General features: G+C 45.4%; 1 protein-coding gene across 2 annotated transcripts; it reads left to right on the top strand.

The window, feature by feature from the left end:
- The first annotated feature begins 260 nt into the window (after positions 1-260).
- Positions 261-20,726, top strand: gabarapl2 (GABA(A) receptor-associated protein like 2). 2 transcript variants are annotated; one of them, XM_061815815.1, is made up of 4 exons: positions 261-468; positions 3,011-3,066; positions 3,165-3,337; positions 20,246-20,726. In XM_061815815.1, exons 1-4 carry the CDS (start codon positions 435-437, stop codon positions 20,334-20,336), a joined length of 354 nt encoding a protein of 117 aa, XP_061671799.1. In that variant the 5' UTR covers positions 261-434; the 3' UTR covers positions 20,337-20,726. The 2 variants fall into 2 exon arrangements, with proteins under 2 accessions (XP_061671799.1, XP_061671800.1); XM_061815816.1 differs by lacking the exon at positions 261-468 and adding an exon at positions 1,371-1,755.
- Positions 20,727-21,162: the final 436 nt, after the last annotated feature.

A 21,162-nucleotide genomic window follows, 5' to 3' on the forward strand; every position in this document is an offset into this window, starting at 1 on the left:
AGATTGAGACCCGATGCAAATCATTGGAGGTATTTTCCACAACAGAATCATTGACCAATAAGCAGGTGTTCAATACAAAATACATTTCTTATAAAACGTAAACTTTTCCAGAAAAAGTGTGTTGAGTTAAATACAAATTAACTACATTTTAAATTCATCAGCTGGCAACTCCGCTCCAGAAAATAACAGCCAATGACGCACACAATCCATGACGTAACCAGCATGGCGGCTCCTGGTTGGATGACAGTGAGAGGGCGGTGCTTATTTGTTGTTTTGCTAGAGTGTTGATTCGAAGGAGAGCTGTGGCTTGACGTCCATTTCGAGTTGCAATTTCAATAAGAGAGACCGGGGGAAGCTATTTTAATCTCAAATCTAACCTTGAGTGACTCTTGCAATCATCTCTACCGCGCCAAGAGAGCCCGAAAACGGCAACCATGAAATGGATGTTTAAAGAGGATCATTCATTGGGTAAGGGAGGAGCAATGATGTCACCAATAATGACATGAAATTGTCGATTCAGGTACATTGTTGAAAAAAATAAACACTATAGTGTTTGCAAATTGGACATTATTTCGGATTGGGCACGTCATAATTTTAAAAGGAAAGGGGGTCCTTGACTATCTTGGGAGGCTAAGTCGCTGTAGCTCATGGACGTGAGACCTTGAAGCCTTTCAATTGTCACTATTAAATATGTGAAATGAATTGCTGATTTGCCAATGAGCACATCAATATAGACAGCCTATTGCATCCACCTTAAACTGGTGCTCAGCATTATTCTCGGGGAGGGGGCGATTGCGCTTGGTAGATCCTTAGTAGGCCTACAGGGGGTGGCCTTTAGAATTTTGCATTGCTTCTGTTTGACGCAAACCACAGACACACTAACGGTTCCAGTCCCAGTATTATAGGTATTGCAACAAACACACTTTGTTCCGTTAATATTGCTTAAAAGAAAAAGATGCCACATCCCAAAGACCGTCTGCTATTTTAAAGTTGAAGTATCAAGACCATTACCCAGAATCTCACTTCTCCATGTAGGGTGGAACGCCTCACTGTCCTGCAGTACTGTACTGTTGGCTAGACTTAGACATACTTGTTTTTGTTAGTTTCCAAAAGAGATATCATTGTGTCAAAAAAAATGTAAACCCTTAACTCAGAAATCTTAAGTACAAAGAAAGATCTGTTATTGTAATGTCTTCATAAATGCATGATTTTTTTTTAACTTAGTACAGTGCCATGAAAAAGTCTTTTACCCCTTCTCAATTCTCTATTTTTGCATGGTTTATTTAACAAATATAATTTAAGTGAACAAATAATGGTTTTAAATGATAATTTCATTTGTGTTGCAAATTATTTAATCCCATATTAAATCGGGATCTAATTGTGGCTAATCATAATTAAAAAATGTTTTTTCACTGATTACCTCCAGACCTGTTCAACAAGAAATCACTCAAACAGAACTTGTCCTGACAAATTCAAGTCTGTCAAAAACTGCAAGAAAATGACACGTTTCTAAGAAATTCCAGAACAGTCGAGAAATAAAGTGATTGAGTCTGGAAAGGGTTGCTAAAGCTGGTTGTAAAGCTTTAGGATTCCAGTGAACCATAGAGAGAGCCATTATCCTCACATGGCGAAAGCATGGAACGGGAGTGGCCGACCTACAATGATAACCCCAAGAGAACATCCATTGACTCATCCAGGAAACCACAAAGGAACTTGAGAAAACTTCTAAAGAAATGCAAGCCTCGCTTGCCTCAGGTAAGGTGTTTGTTCATGGCACATCAATAAGGAATAGTTTGGGTGAAAATGGCATCCAAGGCAGCAAAAAAATAACCCCCCCCCCCGACCCCCCATAAAGTCTCATCGTATGTTTGCAAAAAACAAAGAAAAAAAAAAAGATTCCCAAGGATTTGGGGAAAATATTAATATGGAGTGAGGAGATGAAAGTTGATCTTTTTGGCGAGTGGGTGTCTCGTTACATCAAGCGTAAATGCAGCACAGCATTACAGAAAAAAAGCTTCAGTCAATTATGGTGGCGGTAGTGTGATGATCTTGGGCTACTTTCCTCGTTCAGAACCTGGACAATTTGCTGTTATAAATACAACCATTAATTGTGTTTTTTAATAGATAATCCTGAAGGAGAATGTTCAGGCATTAGTTTACGTCTTCAATCTGAAGCGCAATAGGGTTCTGCACCAGGATAGTAATCCTAAACACACCAGTGCTCAACATCTGAATAGCTTTCAACAAAGGGAAGGTTTTGGAGAGACCCAAAGTCCAGATTTTAGTCCAATTGAAATACGGTGGCACCAACCTTTAAAAAAAAAAAACTTGCTCAAATGCCCTCTTTTTCTTGCTGCATTCAGAGGATTTTTCAAGCAAGAGTGGGTTAAAATATGTCCCCAGAGATAAGAAAGACTCATTGCCAGTTATTAGGTTGAGGGGGCCATTACTCTTTCACACAGGGCCTGGTAACTTTGACAATGTTTTTCTTAAATAATATCACCATTTAAAAACAGGATTTTAAGGTCAATTGAGTTGTCAGTACTATACTTAAATCTCTTTGATGATTTTAATTATTAAAGTGAGGATTTTATAGATATATATTTTTATAAAATGAAAATTTGAGGAGGGGCCAGTACTTTATCAGGGCACTGTACCTTATCTATGCCAGCAATTCAAAACTGGGTCATGGAAAGAAAAAGAATCAGTGCGAAAATATTCATTTTTGTACATGCAGTTCATCTGTTTCTTAGTAAGGCACTTGAAACATGAAAATGTGCAGATTAATATATGATATAAGTATGTTTTCAAAAGCTATGTTTGAAAAATACATTCCTTATTGTTGTGATTGCATGTCGGAGTGTGTTGTGGCTTTGAAACAATAGGAAACTGCGGGTCGTGGTGTGACAGCTGTTGAGAACCAAATGTCAACACTGCAGCAAAGAAGTATGTTTGGAACCAGCTTTAATCAGACAGATACATAGTGCAATTTTTGCTTGATATCCTGCAGAACATCGATGTATAGAATCAGCCAAAATCCGCAACAAGTACCCTGACAGGGTCCCAGTAAGTGAAATCCTTCAGTGTTTTTTTCTTTTTATTTTTAATGAGCCTTGTTTGTTGTAATCCTGACTGTGCTTCCTCAACTCTGCGCTGCATGCTAGGTGATTGTGGAGAAAGTGTCTGGGTCCCAGATCGTAGACATTGACAAGAGGAAGTACCTTGTCCCCTCTGACATCACAGTGGCTCAGTTCATGTGGATCATCAGGAAACGCATCCAGCTGCCCTCAGAGAAGGCCATCTTCCTGTTTGTGGATAAAACAGTCCCACAGTCCAGGTCAGAACCACAGCATTTGACAGATAAACTAGCTTGTATCAAACAAGTTGTCTATGAATCAGTTTCTTTCACAATACAAATATTAGCATGGTTTTTGAAATGTCTCTTTTTTTTTTTGCGTGTCCTGTTAGACACATCGTACCATATTGTCATAGATGTCTTGTACACATTCTTCCGCTGCATAGCGACGAGGAGCATCGTTTTCACCGGAAGAAGCCTCTCCATACAGAGACACGCTTCTGAGGGTGTAATGCCTTTGAAATTTTTCAAAACTAACCTTTGATTGTCGAAAAGCCTCATCCTCGAGGGATGAATCCCTCCTTGTAGCTTGAGGTTTCAACAGCTCTCACCATCATTGTCACCGGGCCGTTTTTCTGCAATCTGCTATCCACAAGGCTAATACTGCTTCCATTCGAACAATCCTCTTATTTAACAGTCAACACATGTTTCGCTTCTTTATTAAAAGTTATTGAAGCAGTTAAGGAGTTTACATAGTTCACCATGGATTCATTCACGCCATAATGGGGCGCCACGAAAGCATAAGTTCTGCCGTCTTTGATCGTATCCAAAAGTTTTACTTTTTCGCTATATTGTCATTATCTTGCGCTTCCTTTTCTACTTGGGCACTTTGGAGGAAGCTTTTGGATCAGCACAACGCTTTGGCGGCATTGTCAATACGAGAGGTTATCGTGCATACAGTCAACAGCATAGAATATGGCGGAAACGAAGGACAAGGGAAAACATGGAATGGAAGTTGCTGGATGAGGCTTCAATGATGCGCAATCAATCAGCTCACAAGATAAATCTACACATGCTCTTATTGGTCAATATCTGGTCAGGGACTAATCATGCGCCCTGTATCAATGAGTCGTCCCAAAATATGCCGATCTGGCTGTTTTTGGGGGTGGGTTGAAGAGAAAAAAAAAAGGGAAGCACTGAAACCGCAAAAAAATGAAGCACAAAGTAATGAGAGAACCCTATATCATTCAGTTCAAAATCTGTTATATCAGATTGGGGAGAACATGCTAGGAGCTAATTGAGATCCTGAAGATTCTGTAGTTTGCCACCAAGCCGTTAAGGTGGATGCGATATTTGGATCCTGAAAACATTTCTGAATCAGAATCAGCTTTAATGGCCAAGTGTATAAAAACATGAGGAATTTTTCTCTCCGGCAGTCGGTGCTGCCCTGGTATGACATTCAGAACAAGGAACAACATAGCAACAACAACAAAGAACAAGAGACATTTCTGTTTATAGGAACTATTCCTAATAATGTCAATTGTGCAAAGGGAGCAGCATAAACACACACACACACACACACACACACATACACTGTGACAATGACACCCATAATTTTGTAGAACTTCCTCACCTGAATAAAGAAGACTGTTCCAGAGCAATGCAAAATTTTAATGTTATGAGCCACTTCAGAAAAGTGCTTGAAAAACATCAGAAACAAACAGATTCATTCTTTGTGAAAAAGGGGTGTCACCCCCACCGAAGACATCTGAAACTGTTGTTTTGCATTCCTTTTTTTCCATTAGCCCGACCGCTAGTTGCAATTTTTTTTATTTATTTTACATATTCCGTACTTTCTGTGCAAATAAATTTGTTGTCCCCCCCCCCCCTCATTATTGCTTCTTTAAAGTTATTTTGCACTTTTGTTAATAAAAAAAAAAAAAAAAAGGCTGGGGGACTAGTAGCTACAGATACGGCAACGCACTCCCAGCCAAGCATACTCTTCTGGGCGAAAGCATACATTCTTAAATGATTTAATTATATAAAGTATTTAAACGATATGTGTATTTCTACTATGCAATTTATTATCAGGAAAAGCTACTTTAAAAAAGAAAAAAAAAAACGCTTAAATTTTTTAGGCTTGGAACGTATTATTTCACTTTCCATATATATATATATATATATATATATATATATATATATATATATATATATATACACACACACACACAACACACCACACACACACACACACACACATATATATTACTAATACTGACTGGACCAGCAGGATGTGAGTGAGTGTCCTAAAATGGCAGAAAAATAATTGGTTCGCTGGTCAAGAATATAATGACTTAGGAGAAAATAAGTATTTGAACACACTGCTATATTGCAAGTTTTCCCACTTAGAAATCATGGAGGGGTCTGAAATTGTCACCGTAGGTGCGTGTCCACTGTGAGGAATATAATCTAAAAAGAAAAATCCAGAAATCCCAATGTCTTCTTCTTTTCCTTTCAGCTTGTCCCGTTAGGGGTCGCCACAGTGTGTCATCTTTTTCCATCTTAGCCTATCTCCTGCATCTTCCTCTCGAACCCCAACTGCCCTCATGTCTTGCCTCACCACATCCATAAACCTTCTCTTTGCTCTTCCTCTCGCTCTCTTGCCTGGCAGGCCCATTCTCAGCACCCTTCCACCAATATACTCAGTCTGTCGCCTCTGAACATGTCCAAACCATCGAAGTCTGCTCTCTCGAATCTTGTCTCCAAAACATCCAACTTTGGCTGTCCCTCTAATGAGGTAATTTCTAATCCTATCCAACCTGCTCACTCCGAGCGAGAACCTCAACATCTTCATTTCTGCTACTTCCAGTTCTGCTTCCTGTTGTTTCTTCAGTGCCACCGTATCTAATCCGTACATCATGGCCGGCCTCACCACTGTTTTGTAAACTTTGCCCTTCATCCTAGCGGAGACTCTTCTGTCACATAACACACCAGACACCTTCCGCCAGCTGTTCCAACCTGCTTGGACCCGTTTCTTCACTTCCTTACCACACTCACCATTGCTCTGGATTGTTGACCCTAAATATTTGAAGTCCTTCACCCTTGTTATCTCTTCTCCCTGTAGCCTCACTCTTCCCCCTCCACCTTTCTGATTCACACACATATATTCTGTTTTACTTCACCTAATCTTCATTCCTCTTCTTTCCAGTGCATGTCTCCATCTTTCTAATTGTTCCTCTGCATGCTCCCTGGTTTCGCTGCATATCACAATATCATCTGCGAACATCATGGTCCAACGGGATTCCAGTCTAACATCTTACTTCAGCCTATCCATTACCACTGCAAACAGGAAGGGGCTCAGAGCTGATCCCTGATGCAGTCCCACCTCCACTTTAAATTCCTCTGTCACACCCAAGGCACACCTCACCATTGTTCTGCTGCCATCATACATGTCCTGTACTATTTTAACATACTTCTCTGCCACACCAGACTTACGCATGCAGTACCACAGTTCCTCTCTTGGTACTCTGTCATAGGCTTTCTCTAAATCCACAAAAACACAATGTAGCTCCTTCTGACCTTCTTTGTACTTTTCCACGAGCATCCTCAAGGCAAATAATGCATCTGTGGTACTCTTTCTAGGCATGAAACCATACTGTTGCTCACATATACTTACTTCTGTCCTGAGTCTAGCCTCCACTACTCTCCCATAACTTCATTGTGTGGCTCATCAACTTTATTCCTCTTGAGTTTCCACACTTTTCCTCCATTCTTCAGGCATCTTTTCACCCGCTAGTATTCTGTTCAATAAGTTGGTCAAAAACTCCACAGCCATCTCCTAATTGCTTCCATACCTCCACCGGTATGTCATCAGGACCAACTGCCTTTCCATTTTTCATCCTTTGTAGTGCCTTTCTGACTTCCCCCTTACTAATCATTGCCACTTCCTGGTCCTTCACAGTTGGCTCTTCAACTCTTCCTTCTCTCTCATTTTCTTCGTTCATCAACTTCTCAAAGTATTCTTTCCATCTATTTAGCACTCTACTTGCACCAGTCAACACATTTCCATCTCTATCCTTAGTCACCCTTACCTGCTGCACATCCTTCCCATCTCTATCCATCTGTCTGGCCAACCTGTAGGGATCCTTTTCTCCTTCTTTCGTGTCCAACCTGGTGTACATGTCTTCATATGCCTCTTGTTTAGCCTTTGCCACCTCTATTTTTGCCCTACGTCACATCTCGATGTACTCCTTTCGCCTCTCCTCAGTCCTCTCAGTGTCCCACTTCTTCTTCGCTAATCTAAAGAGTCATCCTACACACCCCCATCCGATGTTGTCGAGCTACACTCTCCCCTGCCACTACTTTACAGTCAGTAATATCTCCTTCAGATTAAATCGTCTGCACAAAATATAATCCACCTACGTGCTTCTACTTCCCCTCTTGTAGGTCACTATATGTTCCTCCCTCTTCTGGAAATAAGTGTTCACTACAGCCATCTCCATCCTTTTTGCAAAGTCCACCACCATCTGTCCCTAAAAGTTCCTTTCCTGGATGCCGTACTTACCCATCACTTCTTCATCGCCCCTGTTTCCTTTACCAATATGTCCATTACAATCTGCATCAATCACAACTCTCTCGCTGTCTGGGATGCTCAGAACTACTTCATCTGGTTCCTTCCAGAATTTCTCTTTCAACTCTAGGTCACATCCTACCTGTTGGGCATAGCCGCTAACCACATTATACATAACCGTATCTCAGAGGTTAGAGCACTGGTTTGGTAAACCAGGGGTTGTGGGTTCGTATCCCACTGGGGCCTCCACTCCCTGAGAAGGGTTGTGTCAGGAAGGGCATCCAGCGTAAAAATTGTGCCAAACATATATATGCGTTCATCTGAGATGACACGCTGTGGCGACCCCGAAAGGGACAAGCCGAAAGAAACACACACACCCCCAATTTAAAATTTTAGTCTCATCACTCGATCTGATACCCTTTTCACCTCCAAGACATTCTTAGCCAGCTCTTCCTTTAAAATATCCTACTCCATTTCTCTTCCCATCTACTCCGTGGTAGAATAATTTAAACCCTGCTCCTAAACTTCTAGCCTTATTACCTTTCAACCTGCTCTATTGAATGCACAATACATCTACCTTTCTCCGAATCATCATGTCAACCAACTGCTGAGCTTTTCCTGTCATAGTCCCAACATTCAAAGTCCCTACACTCAGTTGTAGGCTCTGTGCATTCCTCCTTTTCTTCTGACGACGGTCCAGTTTCCTCCTCTTCTTCGTCTTCGACCCACAGTAGCTGAATTTCCACCGACGCCCTGCAGGTTAGCAGTGCCAGGGGCGGGCGTTGTTCACCCGGGCCACGACCGATCCGGTATGGGATTCTTTAGATGAACGCTCATATTTGTTTGGCGGAGTTTTTACGCCGGATGCCCTTCCTGACGCAACCCTCTGCATTTTTCCGGGCTTGGGACCGGCATACAGATTGCACTGGTTTGTGCCCCCATAGGACTGCATTTCCAGAAATCCCAATGTATAATTTTTTAAATGATTTATTTGTGTGATACAGCTGCAAATGAGTTTTTGAACACCTGAGAAAACCGATGTTAATATTTGGTACAGTAGCCTTTGTTTGCAATTACAGAGGTCAAACATTTCCTGTAGTTGTTCACCGGTTTTGCACACACTGCAGGAGTGATTTTGGCCCACTCCTCCACCCAGATTTTCTCTAGATCAGACAAGTTTCTGGGCTGTCACTGAGAAACACAGAGTTTCAGGTCCCTCCAAAGATTTTCCAATAGGTTTAGGTCTGGAGACTGGTTGTGGCCAGAACCTTGATATGCTTCTTACAGAGCCACTCCTTAGTTTTCCTGGCTGTGTACTTTGGGCCATTGTCATGTTTAAAGACCCAGCCACGACCCATCTTCAATACTCTGACTTAGAGAAAGAGGTTGTTCCCCAAAATCTCACAATACCTGGCCGCGGTCATCCTCTCTTTAATATGATAGTCGTCCTGTCCCATGTGCAGAAAAACACCCCTAAAGCATGATGCTACCACCCCCATGCTTCACAGTAGTGATGGAACTCATCATTAATCTTCCTCCAAACACGGTTAGTGGAACTATGACCAAAAGTTCCATTTTGGTCTCATCTGACCACAAAACCTTCTCCCATGACTCCTCTGTATCATCTAAATGGTCTTTGGCAAACTTAATACACTGCAGTCATCCTATCCCACGTGCAGAAAAACACCCAAAAGCATGATGCTTCCACCCCCCATGGTTCACAGTAGGGATGGTATTCTTGGGATGAAACTCATCATTAGTATTCCTCCAAACACAGTGAGTAAAATTAATTATAATATTACAAAAAGTTCAACTATGGTCTCATCTGACAACAAAATTCTCTCCCATGACTCCTCTGTATCATCCAAATGGTCATTGGCAAACTTAAGATGGACCTTGACATGTGCTGGTTTAAGCAGGGGCACCTTCCATGCCATGCCTGATTTCAAACCATGATGTCTTAGTGTATTACCAACCTTGGAAACGGTGGTTCCAGCTCTTTTCAGGTCATTGACTAAGTCATGTCGTGTAGTCCTGTGCTGATTCCTCACCTTTCTAAGGATCCTTGAAACCTCACGTGGTTATATCTTGCATGGAGCTCCACTCCGGTTGAGATTGACAGTCATGCTTCTTCTATTTTCTAATCATTGCTCCAACAGTGGACCTTTTTTCACCAAGATGCTTGACAATTTCTCCGTCACCCTTTCCACCCATCTGGATTTGTACAATTTTGTCTCTGGTGTTTTTGGACAGCTCTTTGGTCTTGGCCATGTGACAAGTTTGAGTTTTACTGATTGTGTGGGGTGGACAGGTGTCACACAGGTGCATCTGATTCAGGATAATACATGGAGTGGAGGTGGACTTTTAAAGGTGGACTAACAGGTCTTTGAGGGTATTAAATTAGATACTTATTTGCAGCTGTATCACAAATCATTGAAAAAAAAATCATCCATTGTGATTTCTGGATTTTTCTTTTTTGATTATCTCTCTCACTGTGGACATGCATATATGATGAAAATTTCAGACCCCTTCATGATTTCTAAGTGGGAGAACTCGCAAAATAGCAGGGTGTTCCAATACTTATTTTCTTAACTGTAATTGCCTGGGGGGGGCTGAATGCCTGCTACTTTTGACTTTCATTGATCTGTCGCGCTTTCCCGACGGAAGGAGCTCAAAGAGCTGGTGGCCCAGATGTGGAGGGTCTGAAAGGATCTTGCCTGCTCTGGACATAGTTCGCGTTGCGTGCAAGTCCTCAATAGTGGGTAGCGTGGTGCCAACAATCTGTTCAGCGGTTTTGATTGTCACTTGTCTGAGTTTGTCCCTTTTTATGGCGGCCCCAACCAAGCCCCAACCAGACTGTTATGGAGGTACACAGTAAGTGATTGGAAAACTGCTGTGTAGAACTGTCTCAGCAGCTCCTGTGATCGGCCGTGCTTCCTCAGAAGCCGTTTGCTGGGCTTTTATGAGGATAGAGTTGATGTTCGTCCCCCACTTCAGGTCCTCTGAGACTATAATTCCCAAGAAACTGGTCTCGAAAGTTGACACAAGAAAGTTGGATAGCATCTGGGGCGGCTTTGGTGAAGGATGCCTCCTGAAGTCCAAAATAATCTCCACAGTCTTTAGAGTGTTCAACGCCAGGTTGTGTTGAGCGCAACGTTCCAGTCTCGCCACTTCCTGTCGATACGCAGATTCGTTGCAGTTTTTGATGAGGCCGATGACCGTGGTGTCATCTGCGAACTTAATGAGTTTGACAGTCAGATTCCCCGAGGTGCTATCGTTCGTGTAGACTGAGAAGAGCAGAGGGTAGAGGACACAACCTTGGGGTGCCCCGGTGGTGATGTGCAGTGTGCATTGATGAGGTGGTGTCCCCCAGCCTCACCTGCTGTGTGATGCCCGTCAGAAAGTTGTAGATTCACCGAGAAATGGCAGGCAAGACGCGGCGCTGGAGAAGTTTGGAGGAGAGGAGTTCAGGGATAATGGTGTTCAACGCAGACCTGAGGTCCACGAACAGGGTCCCCGCATAGGTACACTCGCTGTCAAGATGTTGAAGGATGAAGTGCAGACCCATGTTGAGGCCATCATCCTCAGACCTATTAGCTGGCAAACTGGAGTGGTTCCAGCTGGTGACCTGTGACGCTATTGAGGTGGTCCAGTACAAGGCGTTTAAAGGATTTCATGACCACAGATGTCAAGGCAACAGGCCTTCAGTTATTAAGACCTGAGACTGCTGCTCACATTTGACGAGCGCGTAAATCTGCACAGTTGATCACGAAAAATCACTTGCATAATATTTGTTACAAGAAGAAATACATAGACATTCTCAGCGCACATGAGAACAAAGCGTAGTGAACCACAGCCTGAGGGTTTTTTTTTTTTTTTTTTTTTTTTTTTAAAACACGGAAGCACATGGTCTCCTGCTCATTTATCTGACTCCGACCCCCTTCGGCTCTTAAAGGAGTACACTCATAATTACAAAACAGTCCACCCATACAGTCTGGGCTCCGTAGAGCATGCTGCTTGTGGTTACTCTCAGTAATATTGGTAAAAGTTAAAAAAAAAAAAAAAAAGTGCTGTTGCTTTAATGAATGTGTATGTGAATAATTGAAGAAAAAGTGGTGAAACTGTACAAGATTCTCTTTTTTAAGTAAAAAAGGTCTGGTCTGAAACCAAAGTAGAAAGTACGGGATGAGATGGTGTCTAATGTTAAAATCCCACCTTGGAACAGCCTGATCGAGGATGAAAGCACTGACAATACAGTGCACAAAAAGCGAATTCTGTCTGACCTTTCAAATGTATAGTTCATAGTTGGCTTGGTTTAGTTAGTCACTCACATTTGACAAGCATGATAGCACTCAGACGCCTTCGCGCTCTCAAATCTGCACAGTCGAGCACCACAAAAAAAAAAAAAAAAAATTACATGCAAAAAAATTGTTACGTTTAGAAAAAAATAGATATTGAAAGACAGCTTATTTTTTTATGTAGTCTTGACATTAATGCACATGTTTATTTCATAAATGTTAACTAAACAAGCCTGCTCCTAAACAATCAGTCTTCACCCCGAAATTGGAAATGCAAGATAACAGTACAGCGCATGTCCGGAAGTGATTCCAAAAGCGCATGTTCAGAGCTTCTACACGTACTGCAAGCGCATTTACGTTGAAAATCATCAACATCATGAGCCATGTCAAAGGAAATTCAGTTACACCAGGGGTGCTCAATGCGTGGACCGTGAAGCTGTTTTAGTTGATCCAAAAAAAAAAAAAAAAAAAAGACTTGACTATCATCCACCTCGTCGCTTAATTCAGGTTTGGCGTCGCGCACGCACATAAAGGCGCGTTCTAGCAAGCCAGCCTCCTATTTACAGCAGTCGCGGCGTACGTATGAGATTGGGAAAACTTTTCCCCTCTACATGCTTTAGGAAGATATAGATCATCTACTGCTTTCATTAATGGATTGACAATATTGATACATGGATTGACAATATTGATAACGCTGTAAATTATACTAGATTATAAAATCACGATTGCCGACAGGAATGTTTGTTACAATGTATCGCTAGCTTGTTGCCAGTAACGCCGATTATGTTGAACTAAACTTTCAGTATTTTCAAAACATTGTGGGTACAGGCTGTTCGTTAATTCCTTGACAGGCCAGTGCATTTAACTTTACTTCAGATAGTTTGTCAGATCAAGAAGTTTTATTGCAGTTTTGAAGTTCTAATTTTGCGTCGTCGGTCCACTTTTTAACTGATATACTAAAGGCTTGCACACTTAAGTGCTTGCCTGTATGTAGTTAAGTACACCAAGCGGTGTTCAGACGAGCCAATGGGTGCAGAGGCGATTGTGCGACATGTGCTTTTAATGGAATTGTAACTGTGGTTTAGAGCGTTATTTGCCCTTGTCAGACATTTCATGTGCCGCTTATATTGAGGGAGTTCGTGGCTAAGTTTAGCCGTGTTAAAATCTCCTAGGATGATGAGCAGTGAATCTGGGTGTTTTTTGTCAATGTTGTTTATCTGTTTGGCGAGCGTTAGCAGCGTATGTTCATGCTAGCTTGAGGCGCAATGTAAAGATCGACGAGAATGAAAAATGTGAACTCACGTGGTGGATAAAACTGCATACAGTTCAAAAACAGCGACTGTAAAAGTGGACTGCAGTTAATTTTTTTTTTTTTTAAACACACCCTTTTAAACGAATTGACCTGTTACATAGCCTTAAGAGTGTGTATAGCATGAATGCTGGGTCTTGTTGGTTTTCTGAGAATCTAGCGCACCTACTTGTAACTTTTATATGTACCAATAAAAAATATACTGAAAATGTGGATTCATCTGGATAGTCATATTGTACAGCTATTATTTTGAACACCACTGGATGTGCCCTGTGATTTCCTTGCAATCAGTTTAGTATGGCCCCTGCTTCTCACCCAGTAAGTTGCAATCGGCGCCAGCACACCTTCGAAAAATGGATGCATTAATCCAAACTTTCAAATCTGCATGCACAGTGCCTAGTTCAATGTAATCAGCCCCCTTGAACTTTTCAACCTTTCGCCACATTTCAGGCTTCAAACAAAGATATAAAATTTTAATTTTTTGTCAAGAATCAAACAAGTCTGACACAATCATGACGTGTAATGACATTTATTGGATATTTTATACTTTTTTAACAAATAAAATACTGAAAAGCGGGGCGTGCAATATTATTCCCCCCCCCCCCTTTACTTTCAGTGCAGCAAACTGACTCCAGAGGTTCAGTGAGGATCTCTGAATGATCCAATGTTGACTGATGATGATGATAAATACAATCCACCTGTGTGTAATCAAGTCCCGGTAGAAATGCACCTGCTCTGTGATAGTCTCAGGTTTCTGTTTAAAGTGCAGAGAGCATCATGAAGACCAATGAAAAAACCAGGAAGGTCCGAGATACTGTTGTGGAAAAGGTTAAAGCCGGATTTGGATACAAAACGATTTCCCAAGCTTCAAACATCTCAAGGAGCACTGTGCAAGCAATCATATAGAAATGGGAGGAGTTTTAGACCACTGCAAGATCAGAGATGCAGCCAAGAGGCCCATGATCTGCATAGATCTACAGCAGAGGTGGGAGAGTCTGTCCATAGGACAATAATGTCATGCTCCTGGATTCCAGCCAGGGCTGGGCGTGGCCAGCTAATCAGAAGGTGCACACCTGCGCCTCATGACCACTGATTAGACCCAGTACATATAGGACCCGGGGGACGACAAATACTCCGCTAGATCGTTGCTCTTCATGCCTCGTTCCCGCACTCCTGCTTTCCTGACTTCTGATCCCCGTGCACCGACCCACACCTGTCCACTGACCACCCTCGTAAGCCCATTCGTACTGGTACTTCGGATTGTTTGGACTGTCTACCTGATCTCAGACCTCGGACCGAATAAAGGTTTCCTCTGTATTGTCTGCTGTCTCTGGAGTCGTGCATTTGGGTCCACCCTTGAGCCACGCATCGTGACAGAACGATCTAGCCAAAACATGGACCCAGCCGACTCTGAAGCCATTCGCCGTGCGCTGCAAGTGCAGGGCAAACACCTGGGTGAGCAAGAGGCTGCTCTCCAGGGTATGACTCACCAGATCCAGGAGCTCTGCGCCCAGCTGGAACCGTGGCTAGCCTCCCAAGCTAGCGCGGCCGCTCCTGTGCCTCCCCGTGCCGCCATCACTCCGCTCTCTCGACCAGAGCGGTTCTCAGGCGACTCCGGTAACGTCAAGCCCTTCCTGGTGCAGTGCGATCTCCACTTTGAGCTGCAAGCGTCCGCTTTTCCCACGGACCGCTCCCGGATCGCCTTCGTCATTTCCCACATGACAGGGAGGGCGGAGGCATGGGCCACCGCCGAGTGGAGCCGTAACTCGGAGACCTGCCGCTCATGGGCGAGCTTCGTCTGCTCGCTCACCCAGGTGTTCCAGTACGCGGCTCCGGAACGCCAGGCGGCGTCCTCGCTCATGACAATTCGCCAGGGACATCGCCGCGTGTCCGACTACGCCATTAAGTTCCGGATTCGGGCTGCCGAGAGCCGTTGGAATGAGGAAGCCCTCCATGACACATTTTACGAGGGACTGTCCCCACAGATCCGTGGCCACCTCGTTGCCATGGATCTTCCGCCTTCGCTTAACTCCCTCATCGCATTGGCCCTCAAGGTGGACCAGCGCCTCACTATGCAGAGGCAGATGGAGGAGGAGAGGGAGAGTCTCAGTCCGGTTACTTCCGCTTCCCGGCCACCCGTGTGGTCGGCTTCATCGGAATCCATGCAAGTGGAGGGGCTTGGCGGCTCAGCGGAGGAGCGCTTACGTCGGCGACGAGAGGGACGCTGTTTTTACTGCGGGCGTTTGGGACACTTGATCGCCCGCTGCCCGTCTCGACCAGGGCACTCTGACATCAGGATCTCTACTCCGGTGAGTGTGCGGTACACCGCGGCGGGGTCAGGGAGGTCCCTTCTTCACCTCACCTTGGGAACGGACTCCCGTTCATGCACTGTGACGGCTTTCATAGATTCTGGGTCGGAAGCAAACCTGATAAATCCCCGCGTGGTCGAAGAGCTGGGGGCAGCAACCTTCCCCACGCAACGGTTTCGTCACGCCTATGCCGCCAACGGCAAGTTCCTTTGTCGGGTTACACATCGCACTCAGACGCTACGTATGAGCTTTCCGGACGCTCACTCGGAGCGTATTAGCTTCCATGTCTTCAACGCACGTAGTAGCGACATCATCTTGGGCAGCCCGTAGCTCAAAGAACATAATCCGCACATAGATTGGACCACGGGTCAGATCAAGACTTGGGGAGAGGACTGTCTCAGTCGCTGTTTCGCTGTTCAGAAAGACAGGGGTATTCAAGTCGCGCCGGTTCGGCTAACAGAACCTAGTACCGCCCCGGACCTGACCGCGGTGCCCTCCTGCTACCATGACCTACGGGAGGTCTTCTCTGAATCTAAGGCAAAGTCTCTGCCGCCACATCGGTCATACGACTGCGCGATTGAACTCCTGCCAGGCACCTCTCCTCCCAGAGGGAAACTGTTCTCGTTAACAGGACCAGAGCATCAAGCCATGAGGGACTACAACGAGGACTCGCTGGCAGCCCCTCATCCTCACCAGCCGGTGCGGGGGGTTTTTTTTGTCAAGAAGAAGGACTCCACGCTGCGACCCTGCGTCGACTACCGAGGACTGAACCACATCACAGTCAAGAACAGGTACCCTTTGCCACTGATCTCTACAGCATTCGAACTCCTCCAGGGAGCCCGGATCTTCACCAAGCTCGACTTGCGCAGCGCTTACCATCTGGTGCGGATTCGGGAAGGGGATGAGTGGAAGACGGCGTTCAACACCCCCACAGGGCACTATGAGTATCTTGTGATGCCTTTTGGACTGACAAACGCCCCGGCCGTCTTTCAAAACTTCATTAACGACGTGCTTCAGGAGTTCCTGAACAGATCTGTCTTTGTATACCTGGATGACATTCTCATCTTTTCAGCAGTCCTAACCTCTCACATTCAACAAGTCAGAGAGGTGCTCCGGCGTCTGCAGCAGCACCAATTATACGTGAATATGGATAAGTGTGAGTTCCATCGGGCATCCGTGTCCTTCCTGGGCTTCGTCCTGGCTGAGGGAGAGATACGGATGGACCCCGGGAAGGTCGACGCGGTGCTGCGGTGGCCTACCCCCACCAACAGGAGGGACGTGCAGAGGTTTTTGGGATTTGCCAATTTCTATAGGAAATTCATAAGGAACTTCAGTTCCGTGGCCGCTCCTCTGCATTCGCTCACCTCGCCACATACCACCTTCGACTGGTCCGGGACCTGCCAGGAGGCCTTCAGCAGGCTCAAGGCAAGTTTCACTACTGCGCCCGTTCTCATTGTTCCGGACCCAGATAACCAGTTTGTGGTGGAGGTGGTTGCATCAAATTCAGGAATCGGAGCACTCTTGTCGCAGAGGAGTCCCAGGGATGGAAGGATCCACCCGTGCGCGTTCCTGTCTAGGAAGTTGACACCGGCAGAGAGGAACTACGACGTGGGAGATCGGGAACTGCTGGCGGTCAAGAGCGCGTTGGAGGAGTGGCGGCACTGGCTGGAGGGCTCGCAAGTACCGTTCGTTGTCTTCACGGACCATAAGAACCTTGAATACCTGAAGTCTGCGAAGAGGTTGAACGCCCGTCAGGCCAGGTGGGCCCTATTTTTCACCCGCTTCCACTTTAAGGTGTCTTTCCGCCCAGGTTCCAAAAACGGCAAGCCGGATGCACTCTCGCGGCTCCACGAGGGAGGGCGCACGGATTCAGACGCCGCTACTATCCTGGCAGCGGTGTGCTTCGTGTCCAGTTTCACCTGGGCGATCGAGTCGCGGGTGAAGGAGGCCCTGGGAGAGACACCGCCACCCGCGGATTGTCCGTCGGGCCGCCTTTTCGTCATCCCATCTCTGCGGGGAGACGTCATCAACTGGGCCCATACCAACAAGACGGTCTGCCACCCGGGTATGGCGAAGACGCGTTCAGTGGTCGAACAAAGGTTCTGGTGGCCTAACCTCAGCAAGGACGTAAGGGAGTTCGTCAACACCTGCCCGGTGTGTGCTGCCAATAAGACTTCCCGCCTACGGCCTGTTGGTGAGTTGCAACCCCTGTCCATCCCCTTTCGTCCGTGGTCACACATCGCGATGGACTTCGTCACCGGCCTGCCGCCTTCACAAGGGAACTCAGTGGTGCTGTCCGTAGTGGACCGTTTCTCCAAGATGGTCCACTTCGTGCCGCTTCCGAAGATCCCGTCGGCCAAGCAGACAGCCCAGTTGGTATTAGACGAGGTCGTCCGTTACCACGGCCTACCCCAGGACATCGTTTCGGACAGGGGTCCGCAATTCAGCGCCCGTTTCTGGAAGGAGTTCTGCAACCTCATCGGCGCTTCAGCGAGTCGGACATCGGGTCATCACCCAGAGTCTAATGGCCAGACGGAGAGGATTAACCAGGAATTAGAGACCGGTCTTCAATGTCTGGCATCCAGGGACCAGAGCATGTGGAGCCAGCACATCAAGTGGGTGGAGTATGCCCACAATTCTCTACCCTCCGCCTCAACAGGTATGGCTCCACTCCATGTCGTGCATGGCTACCCTCCGTCCCTGTTTCCTCCACTGGTCACAGACTCCGCAGTTCCGTCAGCCCTGGCCGTGGTGCGACGCTGCAAACGGACCTGGGAAGCAGCTCGGAGGACACTGCTGCGCATGAGCAGCGCCTACAAGGCCGCAGCAGACCGCAAGAGAAGGGCCGCACCAGAGCTCAGAGTGGGACAGCGAGTGTGGTTCTCCACCAAAGATCTCCCGCTGCGGACGGAATCCCGCAAACTTGCTCCCAGGTTCGTTGGCCCGTTCCCGATTTCCAAGGTTATTAACCCGGTCGCCGTCTCGCTGAAACTGCCCAGGTCGATGAGGGTGCACCCTACGTTCCACGTCAGCAGACTTCGCCCGAATCGCACGTCGTCGCTGGCTCCTCCGCTCAAGTCCTCCCCGCCCCCCCGCATGGTCGACGGTGGGTTGGTGTATACTGTGCGCCGGTTGCTGTCTTCCCGCCGCAGAGGAAGGGGGGTCCAGTACCTGGTGGACTGGGAGGGATATGGCCCGGAGGAGCGCTCTTGGATCCCCTCCCGCTTCGTCGTGGACCGCTCCCTCATCAGGGACTTTCACGCGGCTCACCCTGATGCTCCTGGGCCGTCCAGAGCCGGCCGTTGGGGGGGGGGGGGGTACTGTCATGCTCCTGGATTCCAGCCAGGGCTGGGCGTGGCCAGCTAATCAGAAGGTGCACCCCTGCGCCTCATGACCACTGATTAGACCCAGTACATATAGGACCCGGGGGATGACAAATATTCCGCTAGATCGTTGCTCTTCATGCCTCGTTCCCGCATTCCTGCTTTCCTGACTTCTGATCCCCGTGCACCGACCCACCTGTCCACTGACCACCCTCGTAAGCCTATTCGTACTGGTACTTCGGATTGTTTGGACTGTCTACCCGATCTCAGACCTCGGACCGAATAAAGGTTTCCTCTGTATTGTCTGCTGTCTCTGGAGTCGTGCATTTGGGTCCACCCTTGAGCCCCGCATCGTGACAAACAATCAGTCGTACACTGCAAAAATGTGGCCTCCATGGAAGAGTGGCAAGAAGAAAGCCATTTCTCAAAAATATCTACAAAAAGTCCTGTTTAAAATTTGCCACAAGCCACCTGGGAGACAGATCAAGCATGTGGAAGAAGGTGCTCTGGTCAGATGAAACCAAAATTGAACTTTTGGGCCACAATGCAAAACAATATGTTCGGTGTAATAGCAAAACAACGCATCACTCAGAATACACCATTGCCACTGTCAAACATGGTGGTGGCAGCCTCATGGTTTGGGCCTGCTTTTCTTCAGCAGGGACAAGGGAAGTTGGTTAAAATTGATGGTAAGATGAATAGAGCCAAATACAGGACCATTCTGGAAGAAAAACTGTTGAAGTCTGCAAAAGACCTGAGACTAGGACAGAGATTTATCTGCCAATAGGACAATGATCCAAAACATAAAGCCAAATCTACAATGGAATGGTTCACAAATAAACATATCCAGGTGTTAGAATGGCCAAGTCAAAGTCCAGATCTGAATCCACTCAAGAATCTGTGGGCAGAGCTGAAGACAGCTGTTCACAAATGCTCTCCATCCAACTTCACTGAGCTGGAGCTGTTTTCTCAAGTAAGAATGGGCAAGAATTTCGGTATCTCGATGTGCAAAACTGATAGAGACATACCCCAAGCGACTTGCAGCAAAAAGTGTTGTTACAAATTATTATTAATGCAAGGGGGCCGAATAATCTTGCACACCCCACTTTTCAGGTTTTTATTTGTTAAAAAGTTTAAAATATCCAATAAATTTCGTTCCACTTCATGATTGTGTCCCACTTGTTGATTCTTGACAAAAATGTAAAATATATCGTTATGTTTGAAGCCTGAAATGTGGCAAAAGGTTGAAAAGTTCAAGGGAGACGAACATTTTCACAAGGCAGTGAAGTTGCTACTTTTAGGTAAATCAAACAGCGGCACAGGAGCTCAAAGCACTGATTCTGTCGTCTTCATGTTTCAGCATCACAATGGGACAGCTGTATGAAAAGGAGAAGGACGAAGATGGCTTTTTATACGTGGCTTACAGTGGCGAAAACACCTTCGGCATGTAAAAAAAAGAAGCAATGATCGGTACCTGACCTTACCTGCTGACATCTAACCATAGTCCCACTTGGCCTCTGGTGCAATTCTTGGGAAACTGCAGTGAAAACACCACAGAAAGATGGACTACCTTATCAACAGCCTGGATAAAACGAAGTGTGCCGACATCTTATTTTTGGGCCATGTTTCATGTGTTCATCAAAGATGCATGTATGTTTTGTTGTGTTGTTGCTTTTGTTTTTTTCCCCACTCTTGTGAATTGAAATTTCTTCTGAACTTGTATGAATGATCCATAAATTTTGTTTTTGTCTTTGAACGCAATATTTACAAAATTTTTTTTTAAATATTTTGAGCTAAGGTAGCTGGATGACCTAACCAATAAAATTAAAAATAGAACCTGCTCCATTTTGTTTATGTAAAGTTGATCTATATAGCATTTTTGTTGGGTCACTACTCTTTGTTTCAGATGTCAATTCTCTAAATTGAATGTCCAGTGGACCGTAAAATATTACTGACTAAATAAATTTTGTTTAACTTTTATTCATCTACTTTTCAAGCCGCATATCCTCACAAGGGTCACGGGAGTACTGGAGCCTATCCCAGCTAACTTAAATATATTTGAATATAATGCCTGTAGAACTCCAAAGCGTAATAATGATTCATAATGGGATACATTTTCTCTTTTTAAAATGTAATACTGCAACCCCTTGTGAGGATAAGCAGCACAGAAAATGGCTGGATAAAAATGTATTGGGCCCATTAGGTTGGCGGAACTACTGGTACTTTAGAAAGAAGCGGGGGATGGGTGTATCGCTTGAAAGGGGCACATAGGGTAAA

The sequence above is a fragment of the Syngnathoides biaculeatus genome, chromosome 3 (assembly GCF_019802595.1).
Source record: "Syngnathoides biaculeatus isolate LvHL_M chromosome 3, ASM1980259v1, whole genome shotgun sequence".
NCBI lineage: Eukaryota > Metazoa > Chordata > Actinopteri > Syngnathiformes > Syngnathidae > Syngnathoides > Syngnathoides biaculeatus.

Excerpts from the sequence above, each read along its gene's own strand:
- gabarapl2 (XM_061815815.1), top strand. The coding sequence starts at position 435 with ATGAAATGGATGTTTAAAGAGGATCATTCATTGG. Across the intron at positions 469-3,010 it reads TAAAGAGGATCATTCATTGG|AACATCGATGTATAGAATCA; the intron begins GTAAGGGAGGAG and ends GATATCCTGCAG. Across the intron at positions 3,067-3,164 it reads AGTACCCTGACAGGGTCCCA|GTGATTGTGGAGAAAGTGTC; the intron begins GTAAGTGAAATC and ends GCTGCATGCTAG.